At 43.2% G+C, this 14028-nt stretch overlaps 1 protein-coding gene across 1 annotated transcript in view; it reads right to left on the bottom strand.

Annotated features, from left to right (window-relative positions):
* Positions 1-14028, bottom strand: part of LOC119903801 (tensin-1-like) — a 186806-nt gene that overhangs the window by 58163 nt on the left and 114615 nt on the right. Inside the window, 2 exon segments of the mRNA XM_038720039.1 lie at positions 321-370; positions 9584-9625. Of these exon segments, the coding sequence (XP_038575967.1) occupies positions 321-370; positions 9584-9625 (92 nt within the window).

Below are 14028 nucleotides of genomic sequence, written 5' to 3'. Positions count from 1 at the left end.
GGGGTTGACACCAAATAACTTTTGTGTCCAACAAAACAGTGCGAGGTCCAGTTCACGGCAGCCCATGTTGCTTCACTAATTCCCCTGGTAAAATCAGCAAATATCGTAATACATTTAAACTGTTCATTTCAAATGCCTCATAACTCGAGTTAAATGTGACAGAGGATGGATATGGTTGTTGTTAATATTTATTTAATCTCCTTCATTATCTTTCTGTCCTTCTGGAGAAAAAAAAAGGTTCCTATAATTATTCAACAAATACAGCCCAGTAAACCGAATGAAGCCTTTTATGGGAAACTTGCAGTGGGAAGAGTTCCTACCTTGAAGGTCTGCGGCGTGACTCCATGCTCTTTGAAGATTTTGTTGAGCCCTGCAAAACACAATGAATAACATTAATTAATGTCCAATGCACAAAACTTACATACAAACAGTGTTTTCTGAAATATACATACAGTGAAAGACATCAAAATCTACTGCTTCTCCAACAACAGAGCTTGTTTGAGATCATAGCAGCATCATCTATTTCTAACTCTTCTGGTTTTACGTTACACCAAGACTTCCACATACAGTCCCCTCCAAAAGTACTGGAACGGTGAGGCAAATTCCTTTGTTTCTGTTGTTCACCGAAGACATTTGGGTTTAATTTGGGTATTCACATCTAGATGTGTTAACAACAACAACTCAGGACAAACCACCCTTTGTTTGAACCCACCCATTTTACAAATGAGCAAAACTATTGGAACATGTGACTGACAGATGTTTCTTGTAGCCCAGGTGTTGCCTTTTAGGTTGATTGTCCAAACATTAAATATCTCTGCATGACTAGTCTAAGTTTTCATCCTTGCTTCAAACCTATAAAGAGTGCATTTCCTGTTAAAGAGGATAAACCAACATGAAGAGCAGAGAGCTGTCTGTGGGAGAAAAGCAAGCCACTGTCAAGCTGAGAAAAGAAGGAAAATCGAGCAGAGCCATTGGACAAACATTGGGCAGAGCAGCACAACAATTTGGAACCTCCTGAAAAAGACAGAAACTACTGGTGTACTGAGCAACAGACGTCCAACAGGTCGGCCAAGGAAAACAACAGTAGTTGATGACAGAAATATGTTGAGAGCTGTGAAGAAAACGCCCAAAACATCAGGAAGTGACATCAGCAACGACCTCCACAGTGCAGGGTGAAGGTATCACAATCCACTGTTGGAAGAAGACTCAGAGAGCAGAAACATAGAGGCCGCACCACAAGATGCAAACCACTCATCAGCAGGAAGAATCGCACAGGGAAGATTGACATTAGCAAAGAAGTACAGAGATGAGCCGCAAAACTTCTGGAACACAATCTGATGGACTGATGAGACCAAGATTAATCTCTAGCAAAGTGATGGAGAAGCCAAAGTGTGGAGAAAGAAAGGAACTGCTGTAACTGATGATGTTAGCAGCAGAATGAATTCAGAAGTGGACAGAAACATTTTGCCAGTTTACGCATTGAAACTAACGGGGAGGAAGTTTATCATGCAGCAGGACAATGAGCCAAAGCACACTGCCAACAAAACTAAGGACTTCATCAGGGGGAAAAGTGGAAGGTTTTAGACTGACCAAGTCAATCAGCTGACCTGAACCCAACAGAGCTGCATTTCACCTCCTTAAGAGGAGACTGAAGGGAGAAACACCCCGAAACAAACACAAAGTGAAAGAAGCTGCAGTTAAAGGAACAGCATCACAAATGAAGAATGCATTTGTGATGCTATGTTTGTTGCTGCTGTTCAGCTGGTTTTCTTTTACTATTATTATTATTTTTACTGTTTGTTTTTGTTTGTGTTTGTTTGTTGTTGTTTTTCTCCTCCCCAAGCCCCCCTCTCTGTTCTATTGCAGGTTTCGTTGCTTTCTGCTTTTCCCTGTTGTCCCCACCTTCCATCCCCCTTCTCTTGCAGGTCTTGTCCTTTCTCTGTGCTGTCTGTTTGTGCCCCCCCATCCCCGTGTCTGCCCCCCTGTCCAGCACGATGACAATCAATACATAATTAAATAAATAATAAAACAGACAAAGGAGTATATTATATATACTCTCTTGTTAAAGTAAAATCTGTCTGGCACAATATGGTATCCAGGTCATCATAGTCTATACCAGGCTGCTGGGCAGGACAGGTTTAAAAAAACAAACAAACACAAAAAAAACAAATGAAGAATGCAGCAGTTTGGTGATGTCGATGGGTCGCAGGCTGGAGGCAGTTATTGCAAGAGAGGGTTCTGCCACCAAATATTAAATGTTATTTACTTTAAGATTAGTTGTTCCTTCACTTTTGCTCACCTCAGAATGCTGTGGTCTAATTTAAACGGTGATAAGTCCTGAGTTGTTTAACACATCTAGATGTGAATACCAGGAAATAGAAGCTGACTTTCCGAACTCTTGTCTCATCTTTTGATCTTAAACCCAAATGTCTTCAGTGAACAACAAAAACAAAGGAACTTGCCTTACTGTTCCAGTACTTTTGGAGGGGACTGTATTACCAGAACGTATTGTGATAATATTATTACAGTTCCAGTGATTGATCGTGTTTATAAAATAAGAGCCAAGCTGTTCTCTGATGGTACCACAAGTACATTCTGTTAATGTTTTTGAATCTGCACTGTTGATGATTTGACAGATACGAGCCATACCAGGTAGCTAACAGTCTGACGGTGTGCTGATGTAAGGCGGAAATGAGCTTGAACACAGAAACACTTAACTTGCTCTAATGCTGTAAAACACAGAGGCAGAGAGGAGGCAGCTACTTGGAGTCTGAAATTATATCCGTCCCTCTAAACCCATAGAGATGCAAGGTGTTGATATGCACCCTGATATGGGCTCTTTTACATGTTGCTGTGCAGGAGGACCGTGTGAGGACGGTGTCACAAGGCACCCCTCACAAAGCAAAGCAGAGAGGCCATTGCAGAGGAAGTGTGGCTGAAGGTGATTGACTGTGTTTGGCTCCACTATTCCTCCCCCTCAAACCAGCTCAAGGAAGGGGGGGGGGGGTCAAAGGCCATGTGGACTGGTTCACTCCCCTGTGGTGTTTGGGTCACATGTACACAGGAGGGGGCTGTTATCCATCATCATCTATTAGATCAGACTGGCTGCATGACTCGCCTCACTGGATGACTTTCAGCCTGCTCTGCTCTCCTCACACCTGACTGTCTGTCAGTGTACACGTTTAAAGCAAACGGAGGCAACATCCAGTATATATGGTGTGCAGTTAAAAAACAATTTTGTTTTTATTTTGCAATAGATTGCGAGTAAAATATAAAAATTACAAGTCAGATATAAAAAGCACTAGCCATCTACCTAGCAAGGAAATTGAATTTGCTTTTATAACTTAACTCTGTTAAGAGTCTGTGGGTCCTACTTCGTAGCAGTGCAATAACCAGAGCTCTGGTCATATTTTCCTGACCTTTGCTGGTCTGTGTGGTATTTTAGAGCAGTGCACTGGTGGGAGGAGAGGCACAAACAGGTGGGAGGTTCATTCAAATGAGGCAGGGCAAAGCGAGTTGTTGGTATTTGTGGAAAATGGGTCTTAGACTTTGCACTGACGTCCCTCTGCTGCCACTAAAGTCCAGCAAACTAAACTCTTGCAGCAACAAATGAAAATCTTATTTAGAGGTTGTACCAGAACAGGTTTACATGCTTTCATTTTCAAAAAACACATTTTTGTCATACTGCACATTGCTGCAGCTCCTCTTTCCACCCTGTGTTGGAGGCTTCGTTTTAGCTATGGAGTGATACATCTTGTCTCTAAATGATCTTTGTTGGGAGTTGCACATGCTCAGTTCTAGTTAAGGAGGAAGCAGAGAAGGGCGGGTCAGCGAGAAGACGGTAAACAGCTCGGGTTCAGCTGTACGTGTTGCCGACCAGCTTGGCAACACGGACTGGAGCGAGAGTTTCAGAGCGGTGAGTTATTAATCTGTATCCATAAAGTTTTAACTGAGCTCTGTCTCTACACCACAGGAACAACTTTATGTCCGCTGACTGCCTGGAGGGCTGGACTTTGGGCTTTTTCACTTTGCAAACCTATTACATGCACAAAAAAGGTATACAACTCAAAGGAGAGGGGAAAAGGGCAAAAAGCAGAATACCACCTCTTGAAATAAACTATTTTAATTAGATACTGTCGAGCGAGTACATTTTAAATTGGCTTCAAAAATTTGTGTTTAATGTAGTGAAAGCAGGAACATGATCTGCACTGATCTATGATTATTCTAGTATCTGTTGTCCACAGCTGATTTAAACTGTATCAAGTTCAAGTCTGTTCATGAAATCCGAGACCGAGATGTTGATAAATCTGTAGTCTTGGTGGGGCTACAGGGAAACAACTTTAATTGCTGGTGGGACTATAGCCCTATCTAGCCCCACTCTAGCACGGTCTATGCTCTGGGGAAACAAAGTCAGACACTCACTGTAGTTACCAAGGAAGTTGATGATTGACTTTTACTTACATTACATAGAACATTACTTCATTATTCTGACGCTTTTATCCAAAGTGACTTATATATGCCAGAGGTTGCACGCCTCTGGAGCAACTAGGGGTTAAGAGTCTTGCTCAGGGATACACTGGGGAATTGAACCCGGGTCTCTTACACCAAAGCCATGTGTGTTATCCACCGCGACTCTGTCTTGTTTTAGGTTGCAGTGATGAGTAAAAAAAACAAAACTTCTTGGAGGGACTAAATGAATACGTACGCAGGCACAAAAAGACATAAACAAATCAGATGCTCCAGTGTTTGCCTGCGTTCTTCTCTTTCCCAGCAAATTCACTTAATTTTAACCAATTCTACACAACATTCCTTTCTTATCTTCCATCCCAAGTACTCACATGAGTCTTTGGCCCAACTGAGGCGACACAAAGCAAATCCCCCATTTTCTGCCTGCGCTTTGGCCTAAACGTTTCAGTATGTTGCCAGGGGCTATAAAGTGCAGAGTCGCCAGAGGAGGACAGAGATGAATGAGCAAGAAATGGCCTGAAAGAGGGGGTCCAGAGAGAGACGCAGAGCATGAAGAGAGTTTCGAGTGCTTGTTTTAAGTGGAGCTGTGAGTCTTACTGTGCATCAAAGTCAGGAAAAGCCCAAAGTACTCTTAAATGCACCACGGCATTTAGGTGATCAGAACATCCTCCAGTTTTTGAATGGCAAAACATGTCAGAGAAATGTGCCACCAGTTCAACCAGCATGCAAGCAAATATCTTAATTAGAGACTAAGAGTTTTGAGGAGACGGTGTTTATATTGTGCTGCTAAGATGGCAGATAATTTCATAGTTTTTGCTTCAAATTAGTGTGAACTGGTGTGCAGAGCAGTTTAATATTTAAGGCAAAGTGCAACCATCTGGGAAAATATGTTGCAATGAAGCTGGGGTCAGTAATACAATAAATACTTTCTCTATGGCCACATTGATGTTTTTTTTCTTGAAAAACATCATGATTCTGTGAACGGAGTCTACTGTACACAATGTATGTCAATCTTGAGAATCTTAAGTCAAGTCAAGTGGCTCCAATTTCTAATCACAGCGGCAAGATCTTATCAAGCAAGATACAATCAAGCAACAACAGCTCTGAAGCAGATCAATACTGTAGACCTTAGCTGCTGATCACACAATCCGCACCCTAAGACCGGTTTCTCTCCTTTGAGAACTTTGCGTTGAGAAGGAGTTGGGGAGGCGACGTAGGGGGTGAGGAGGAGAAGGAGGAGGAGGGAACTGGAGTGGGGGGTCCAGCAAGCCTTTTCCAGATGAAAACCATCTGTGGAGGTTGACTTTACAAGCAGGCCATTCAAATTAACCATCTGAGAAAGAGCGAGGGAGCGAGGGAGGGAGCGAGGGAGGGAGGAAGGGCAAAATACGTTGGGGGCTGGTAAAAAGTCTGCGGAGAAGTAGAGAGAAACTATTCCATAACAAAGATAAAAAAACAAGCGATATAGGAGCGGACAAGAAAGGTACAAGCTGCAGGACCCCTGCTGACTACATCATTCATTCATCCATTTACCCCTCCATCGCCTCCTACCTTCCTGAAAAGGTAACCCGTACTCCATCGCCAGGCCCCCCTCAGAGAGGAGAGCCGCCTTCTCAAAGACCCTCCTCGGTTCATCTCTGGAGCCGCTCACTGCTTTCTGTCCTGCAGGGAAGTTTCCTCTGTGATACCTCTCCCTTTTCTCTGACAGCGGCGGAGGAGAAGAAGAAGAAAAAAAGGGCTCTATTTTGGGCAGCTGCCTGCAGTGGGCCAGTGCATGCTCCAGCTGAGACCAGACTCCTCCACAACGCTCCTTGTCCTTCTGTCCGCTGTGTTCTCCCTCTCTTTCTTTCCCTCCTGGTCTCTGTATTGGCCACCCTCCCCCCCTCCCACACAGCCTCCCATCACATTATCTCTCCCCCCTCATATTCAACTTCTCCCTCCCTCCCTCTTTCTCATCTATGTACGCATCTAAATTGCAGCTGCTAACCTTTTCCGTCTCTTCAGGCGAACATGTGGGGTCTGATGCATGTTTGTACACACAAACACATCACACAGAAGTCAGCTGATTGTAGCTCTTCATCAGTCAGTCTGTTTAGTCATGCCCGGTCAAATGCAAGTTTGTACAATATGCTTGTGTGTGTCTTCTTCTGTGAAATCTTAATGTGACATTAAGACATTTTTGTGTCTTTTTCACAGGTGATTTCACAAACAACCACACATTTAATGCTGTTTGAGTTGAGTTTGTAATGTAAGTATTATATTTAACTATTAAGTATTCAGAATGCCCTTCCGTTTGCTTTCCTTTTCCTGCCCCTATATCACAAAAAAAACAAAAATCACCAAGACCGAGCAATCTCACAAGAAATTGCACTTAAAACGTCCTAACTTTTCAAGGTCAAACAACCTTCTGAGTTAAAGCAGGGCCTCTATTTTTACAGTCTACATCGAGAAGCCCAAAAACTAAAGCAAAGAAGCAGAAGAACGCCAAACCAACCGAGGCTGATCCAGTGAAGCGAGAGAAGCTCATGTAGTCATAAGACGAATCTTTGCGATGCTCCGAGGCGACGAGGCTCAGCCAAATATCTCCCAGACGTCACAGTGGAACCACACAGCAAATGCCCATGACCAGACAGTAGCAGCTGCACTCGCATGCAGACACACACACACACACGCATTTACACTGTAACACATGCATACTGTACCGACGTGTGATGATACTGTGTGCGTGAAAACATTTAATCACACGCTTGTAATCGCTGTGTGTTTCAGGCTCTGCCCCTTAGTTAAGGTGCAGACCAAATTATGACCTGAGAGGGAAAACTCATGTGCAAAAGGCTGTCAGATGTGAAGCTCCTGCGTGGCTTTGGGACAAAGGCAGAGAGGTGTCTTCTTCTGTACTACACTGCAGGAGAAAACTGAAAAATAACAGCAAATGCCACTAAAAGCAGCCACACACAAACACACAGAGAAGCACACTGGTGCATCTGTGTTTATTTTGGTCCTTGCGGAGAAAGTGGGCGCTTGGATTTGGGTGGTAACTCTAAATTGGTTACTCGATCCTTCCTTTCCCAGACAAAATACAACTCACAGGAAGTTGTGTCATAGTTGACTAGTGAGCCCAAGGCCAACACGTATGCTCTAAGTCATTACTCTGAAGCGACGAGGTCCTCAAGTTCCTTAAACAACCATGGTTCTTAAACAACCATGTGACGGCTTAAGGGTGATGTCATAGTCTAGTCTGTCTTAGTACTAGTGGCGCGACAAGAGCTCATGCCACGAGACCTCGCGATATTAAAACGTGACAATATTTCTCATCGAGCTGTAACGTGTCTCACAATGTCAGCATGATGCAGCGTGAGGGTGAAATTAGCATTGAAGATGATTTTTTGGCTATTGGCGCATATGCGTCACACACACACACACACACACACACACACACACACACCAGTCAGCTCAGGGAATATCAATGGCTGCGTTTCAAACCAAGTAAAAGAGGCCCAGTCGGTCCTGCTTGCCAGCAGCACCAGCCGGACTACGGGAGGTAACTCTGATGCTGTCGGAGAATCACTAAGCTTGTCTATTAGACACAAGAGGCGTCGCTTGGTTTTATTTTCCTTGGCCAACTTTTCTATTGAAAGTATTTTTTCTGTTCGCTTGCTTGGATCCAAAACAGGTTTTTGTTGAGACATTGGCTCTTGTGGAGATTTGAACTGAGATAATGCCTCATTTATTGGTGGTTGAACTCTGTGCTGAGCGCTGACTGTGTGATACACTGTGGTGAACTTTGTGTTTCTTGTCGTCTGTAGGTTCCTTTGAAATACCTGGTTGTTATGTAAGGTGGAGTGATTGTCTGATGCAAACATGCAACGCTCATGAGTTTTAGTCCTGAGATCACAGATGAGGTAGGTAGGTAGGTTTATTATCACAATATAACAAGTTATAGAGTGAAATTGGGTTTTGTGACTCCCTTCTGCTACATAGCAGACAAGATTCATTAATACAGAATCAATTGTAAAAAATGGTAAACAGAAATAAACTATAATCACTGGAGCAGTGCTGAGGATGAATTAGAGTCTGATAGCTTGGGGGGAAAAGCTGCTCTGCAGTCTGGTGGTGTGGCAGCAGAAACTTCTATATCTCTTCCCAGAAGGCAGCAGGGTGAACAGGCTGGAGTGGAGATGACTTTGACTGGAGTTGTTCATTGATCATTCAGCCCAGTATTGCTAGGAGTCATGTCCATATTGGACGATTTCCCTGATTTATACCCAGCGGCCACATTTAGTCCCAGTGCAGGAAGTTATGTGCCCGATATCCAGCGAAAGGTAAGGGTGTGACGATTGCGGTGCTGATGGGTGTTTAACACATCCAACTTTATTAGAGGAGAACAGAGAATCAATATTGACTATGTTGACTGGCGTTTGGATTTTTATTATTTTGTGAAAACTGGGGTTCAGAATGTCTATTTGACATTAGCTTAAGAATTTATAAAACCTTGTAGCCGATCTTGACCTTTAACCTTCATGCATGCATGTGTGACCCGCATGAGGCACAAGTAGAAAACTTGTTGCATCATGTTACACTACACTGCACATCCTCGGTGTCTGCATTTTAAAACAGTGAAGGAAAAAATTCTAATGGGAACAGAATCAGCAGTTTGGTACAGCAGCCCGGCTTGATTCCCAGCACAGAAATCCCTGATTGTCTTGTTCTAACGCTGCATTTTCAGTTCCAGTGAGACAATTTCAAGTCAAGATAAAAAGGAAAAAAACTTTGTGTTTGATGTGAACAATGGATGTGTTTTTAGGCATAAATTGGATTTGTACTCTTCCAAGGCCAAATTAAATACTGATTTGAAGTTGTTCTATAAAGCATTGGGCTGATAAATGTTTAAAGGGATATTTGCTGTAAAAGAGGTCCAGCTGTCATTCAAGCACTTGCCTCTATAGACTCATAGTTAACATCTTTCCTACATCACACACATGACCTGACTGCACACATTATAGAGGCAGATTTATCGTCTCCTTCAATTCAGTAATCGAAGTAAAAGGAGATTACTGGATCTGAGAAGAAACAGCAAGTGAAGTAAAAAAAATAAAAATAAAATGTTGTAACTCACCATGGTGTCTACATGTTTGAGCGGGAGGTCGCTGCTCGGTGCCTGTCCAGAGAAGACAACGACAGAGAGAAATAGAAAGTGAGATCAATCATATAACAATTCATACTTCAACAACTCACCACCATGTTATGTTATGTCATGTCACATCAACTCCTCTCATGTTATGTTGAAGCTACACTCAGCGCCATTCTTTGCCCTAATGTGGCCTGGAGCAGAGTGGGGCTCCACCTTGAATGCGTGGGACCATCTATAATCCCTCTGTGCAAATATTTACACAGAGAGACAAGTCTGCTTCCACTAGCCAAGACCAGAGAGTCCATCCGTGGAACTCTCTTTTTCAACGCCATATACAGCTATGGACAGAGAGGGAGAGAGGATCAAGTCAATAGAGACTGAAGGGGAGAGACAACTGGGGGACAGAGAGAAGAAAAAGAGATTAAGGAGAGGGTGGATGTACGGCCAGGACCGGCTGGGGGTACCGAGGGAAAAAGATGAAGGTAAAGAGAGAGGTTCAGAAGAATAAGAAAGAAGAAGAAAACATCAGAGCAATCCATGATGTCATGAGCCTGTGTGGGCTTGGCTAACCGCAGACTACCACACATGCACAGATGTTACTAAACGAAGCATAAAACATTCAGTCCAAGCAGTATTGAAAACATCAGGCATATCTACTTGCAGCGGAGAGGAAAGTATTTGGCTGGTGGCACTTTTCACTGATCTTTATATATTGTACGTCGCCAGTGTTACTCATATTTGTTTTTATTTTAAACAATATTTTATTAGACAAGGGCGCAAGAAGGTCGCGGGTTCAAAGCCCGGTTGCCCCGGCCTTTCTGTGTGGAGTTTGCATGATCCCCCAGTGTCTGCGTGGGTTCTCTCCGGCTGCTCCAGCTTCCTCCCACCGTTCAAAAACATGCGGCCCAGGTTGATCGGTGACCCTAAATTGTCCTTAGGTGTGACTGGTTGTTTGTCTATGTGTGGCCAGCTGGGATTGGCTCTAGCCCCCCCGCGACCCTGTACGCAGGATAAGCGGTTGACGATGGATAGATGGACAACACTACCGTCTCTGAATTGTAATGCTTTACACTACTTTTGCGTTACTTTCACTGCTATTTAATGGGCGCATTCTTCTGATAATAAGGTGTTCCTGCAGGTTCTAGTGATGTGCGGAGTTGTATTCGCGGATTGGGTGGGTCTTTGTCATAAAAATTAACCTTCTGATTAATAGCGTGTGGAGGGGGTTTGGCTGCGCGCATTTACGCACGAGGTACAGCGGCACAACGTCATTGATTATTTGAATCTCCCGACACTCCGACAGGACCAATCAGGATGAACTGAGAGCAGCCTCTCTGATCAGGAAAGTAATTTGTTAAAGCACAAACAGCCTAAGCCTACAGAAATCTATTTAAAGGGTGTAATATTCATTATTATCAATTGATAATAATCAAATAATATTATCCAAACTAACCTTTCCCCCAAAAATGACTGGATATTGTCTTTGCATGATGTTGAAAATTTTCCAACAATAACCAGCCCTAATAATTGGTGTGTATGACATATTGAAAGGATCTATTCATTGTGGATTTTGGCCTTATCATTTCTTGACAACAAGAAAAATAAAGAATTTCCCTAGACTTATCCTATAAAAATACAGAACGCCAAAGAGTTATGCTGCTAATATTTGTTATTTGGATGACTGCACTTTAGAGTGGAGGCCTCCTCCATGGTAGTGATCACTGGACAGTCCCACACAGAGAGCTAGCTGAGACACCAAGGATGCTCTGCTGTAGAAAGCTTCACGGGAACATAAACAGTAAATGCAAAGGGTAAATTATAGTCTGGCTGTGCAGGCCCCAGAATACAGACTCCAAACGCCCAGAGAAAACCACCGACCAGAAAGAGAGAGAGAGAGAGAGAGAGACCTCAGAATCATACTAACTTTACCCCAAACTCCAGCCTCACCAGTGAAATACCAACTTATAACCTTTAGAAACAACCCAAAACTAAAGAATGGGCATTCAACTACCAACATAGTCCCAATGCCAGATCATGACTATCTGCTTTCTCAACCAGGTGTCTGAAGGTGTGTCGTTGTTGTACATCAGACACGTGGAAGACAGAGTTACTTCTAGGAATGAAGGGAACGGAAACACCAGACTTATGTTTGAGCGTCTAAATGCAGAACGTTGACTTGCTTGGAGGCCAACATTTGCCGCAGGCATTTGCACACAAATAGAGCCTATTGTGCGTCCACCAAGAAAAACACAATCAGACACAAAACATTCTCACAGTGATATATTCTAACATGTGCGTTTCCGTTTTGTGCAATTGCAGCCAGATGGTCGTGGAGTGTGTGTGCGTGCGCCTGTATGTGAATTGTCATTGGGACTAATTCAGAAAGCATGAGAAAGCTCGGGAAGTTGTGCATCAGCAAAATAGTCCACAGTGGAAGTGAGGAAGTGCAATTTCTCTTAGCCCTCTTCAAAGGAAACATCTGAAGTGGAACTGTAGCACTGAAGCTAGTAATGGTATCAAAGACATTCTTTTTTAAATCAATTCAGACAATTCTTGCAAGCCATGCACAATAAATATCTGTCTAATCCCAATTTCGAAGCCAGGGTTTTCATGGACTATATATTTCAGAGACTCAAGTTATTCAGTGGTTTAAAATCCAACAACAGCACATTCTGAGCCACTCTAACTCAGAATGTGCCGTGTCATGGTGAAGTTCAGATTCGAGGTCAAGAGGTCAAACCCCAGCTATGTTTATGAAACTCTGACATCCAAAACTGGACAGCATCAAACACCACAGCATTTCAAAGCTGAAAATCAAACTACAGCACGACCGCTTTTTCGGCCAATATGATCGATATAATCGCATTTAATCAGCATCGGACGTTTTTTAACAGCCGATATATGACCATTAAAAAAGAAACAGAGAGTCAGATCCTTCACTCATGTCATCAGTGTTGCATTGTTTGGCCACCAGAGGGGAACCAGCTGCAGCTCCCCTTTTAACAACACTGCCTCACCACAAAAACCACAGAAGAAAACAATCAGCTGACCGGAATCTACCAGAGCACGTAGAAACAACAGTCCTAATCACTTCTCCTCTCCTTAAAACATTCATGACTTGCTAACCCTCCCATTATGTCTCAGTATGTTTAATGTTACGGTGACGTTAGTTGAGTCAGAGGCTACGCTGCTGACAAACGTGATTGTAGATTTATTTTTGAAACGGTGTGGCAGTTCTAGCGAACGGTCCTCTCACTTGTGCCTAGTTTATCACTTCTAAATATTCTGTTAAGTCACGTAACATTACAGCAGCTAACGCTGCCCGTCAGTGGAGGAGCGCTAACGTTAATGAGCCGTTAAACTACAGTTTCTGACTCATTCAAAATGTATCTGCGAGCCGTTTGTTTGTAGTTTTAGTCGGTGTGTCGGAAATGATTAAACCAGAGCGGACACTTAAATAGACGTGAGCTGAACAAGAATCGGCTTCCTGCCAGACAAAGTTGCAGGTCCTCGCTGTAGACAGTCATGTGGTGTTAGATGCATGATTTAGAGCCGGCTGGTGGTCGAGAAATGGTTACTCGTAGCTTTGGTTAGAATTAAAGAGTGCTGGTAAAGGGATGAACTAGATGCAGCATGGTGGCCTAGTGGATAGCACAGCATGCATGTTCTCCCCGTGTCTGCGTGGGTTTTCTCCAGGTGCTCCGGTTTCCCCCGCAATCAAAAACATGTTAGGTAAGTTCTCCAGTCAGTGCCGTTTGACCTGGCACTGCATTTCAATCTGGAGTTGAGACTGTCATCTATTTTGTTAACATAATCCATTTAGGAAAAGGTTTTATAGCCCACATACAGGACAGCTTTCAATATCGCCTGTTCTAGTGTAGTTTATACAGGAAAGGGGTCTACTATCCAAATCATTCTCAAAATCGAAATATCGGCTCATAGTCGGGCTACAAATCAAACCCTTGAAAAGATAATAGGCACTAACAGAGGCAGTCACATTTCAGCCCAGTCACATTGACAAATAGAGAAATCAGTTTCAATGGAATATCCGCGATCACTCAAAGGGTCAAAGTAGTGTTGTAGTCAAGACCACCCAAACCGAGACCAAGTCAAGACCAAGACCAGAGTTTATCAAGACCGAGACAAGACCAAGACTTTTAGGGGCTGAGACCAGTTCCCCACATTGCATGACACACAATAAAATGTGGAACGAGATCAAAAGTACTTCTCAGATTGATCTGAAAGATCCACATTCCCTTTAAAACACCCACATACAAACACTAAGAGCTGAAATCAATCTAAGCTTCTCTATTCAACACTCCTTTTCCATGCTGACCATCGCGGGTAGGGGGGACGGCAACAACACATTTTTAATTATGGTTATTATGGTATTATGGTTATGGCAGTTATTGGTTGCATTTGAAGAAACG

Source organism: Micropterus salmoides, unplaced genomic scaffold, assembly GCF_014851395.1.
Source record: "Micropterus salmoides isolate LMB-PRFRI ecotype aquatic unplaced genomic scaffold, ASM1485139v1 Ms_hic_scaffold_15, whole genome shotgun sequence".
Classification (NCBI taxonomy): domain Eukaryota; kingdom Metazoa; phylum Chordata; class Actinopteri; order Centrarchiformes; family Centrarchidae; genus Micropterus; species Micropterus salmoides.
This window is presented reverse-complemented; position numbering and strand designations above follow the sequence as displayed.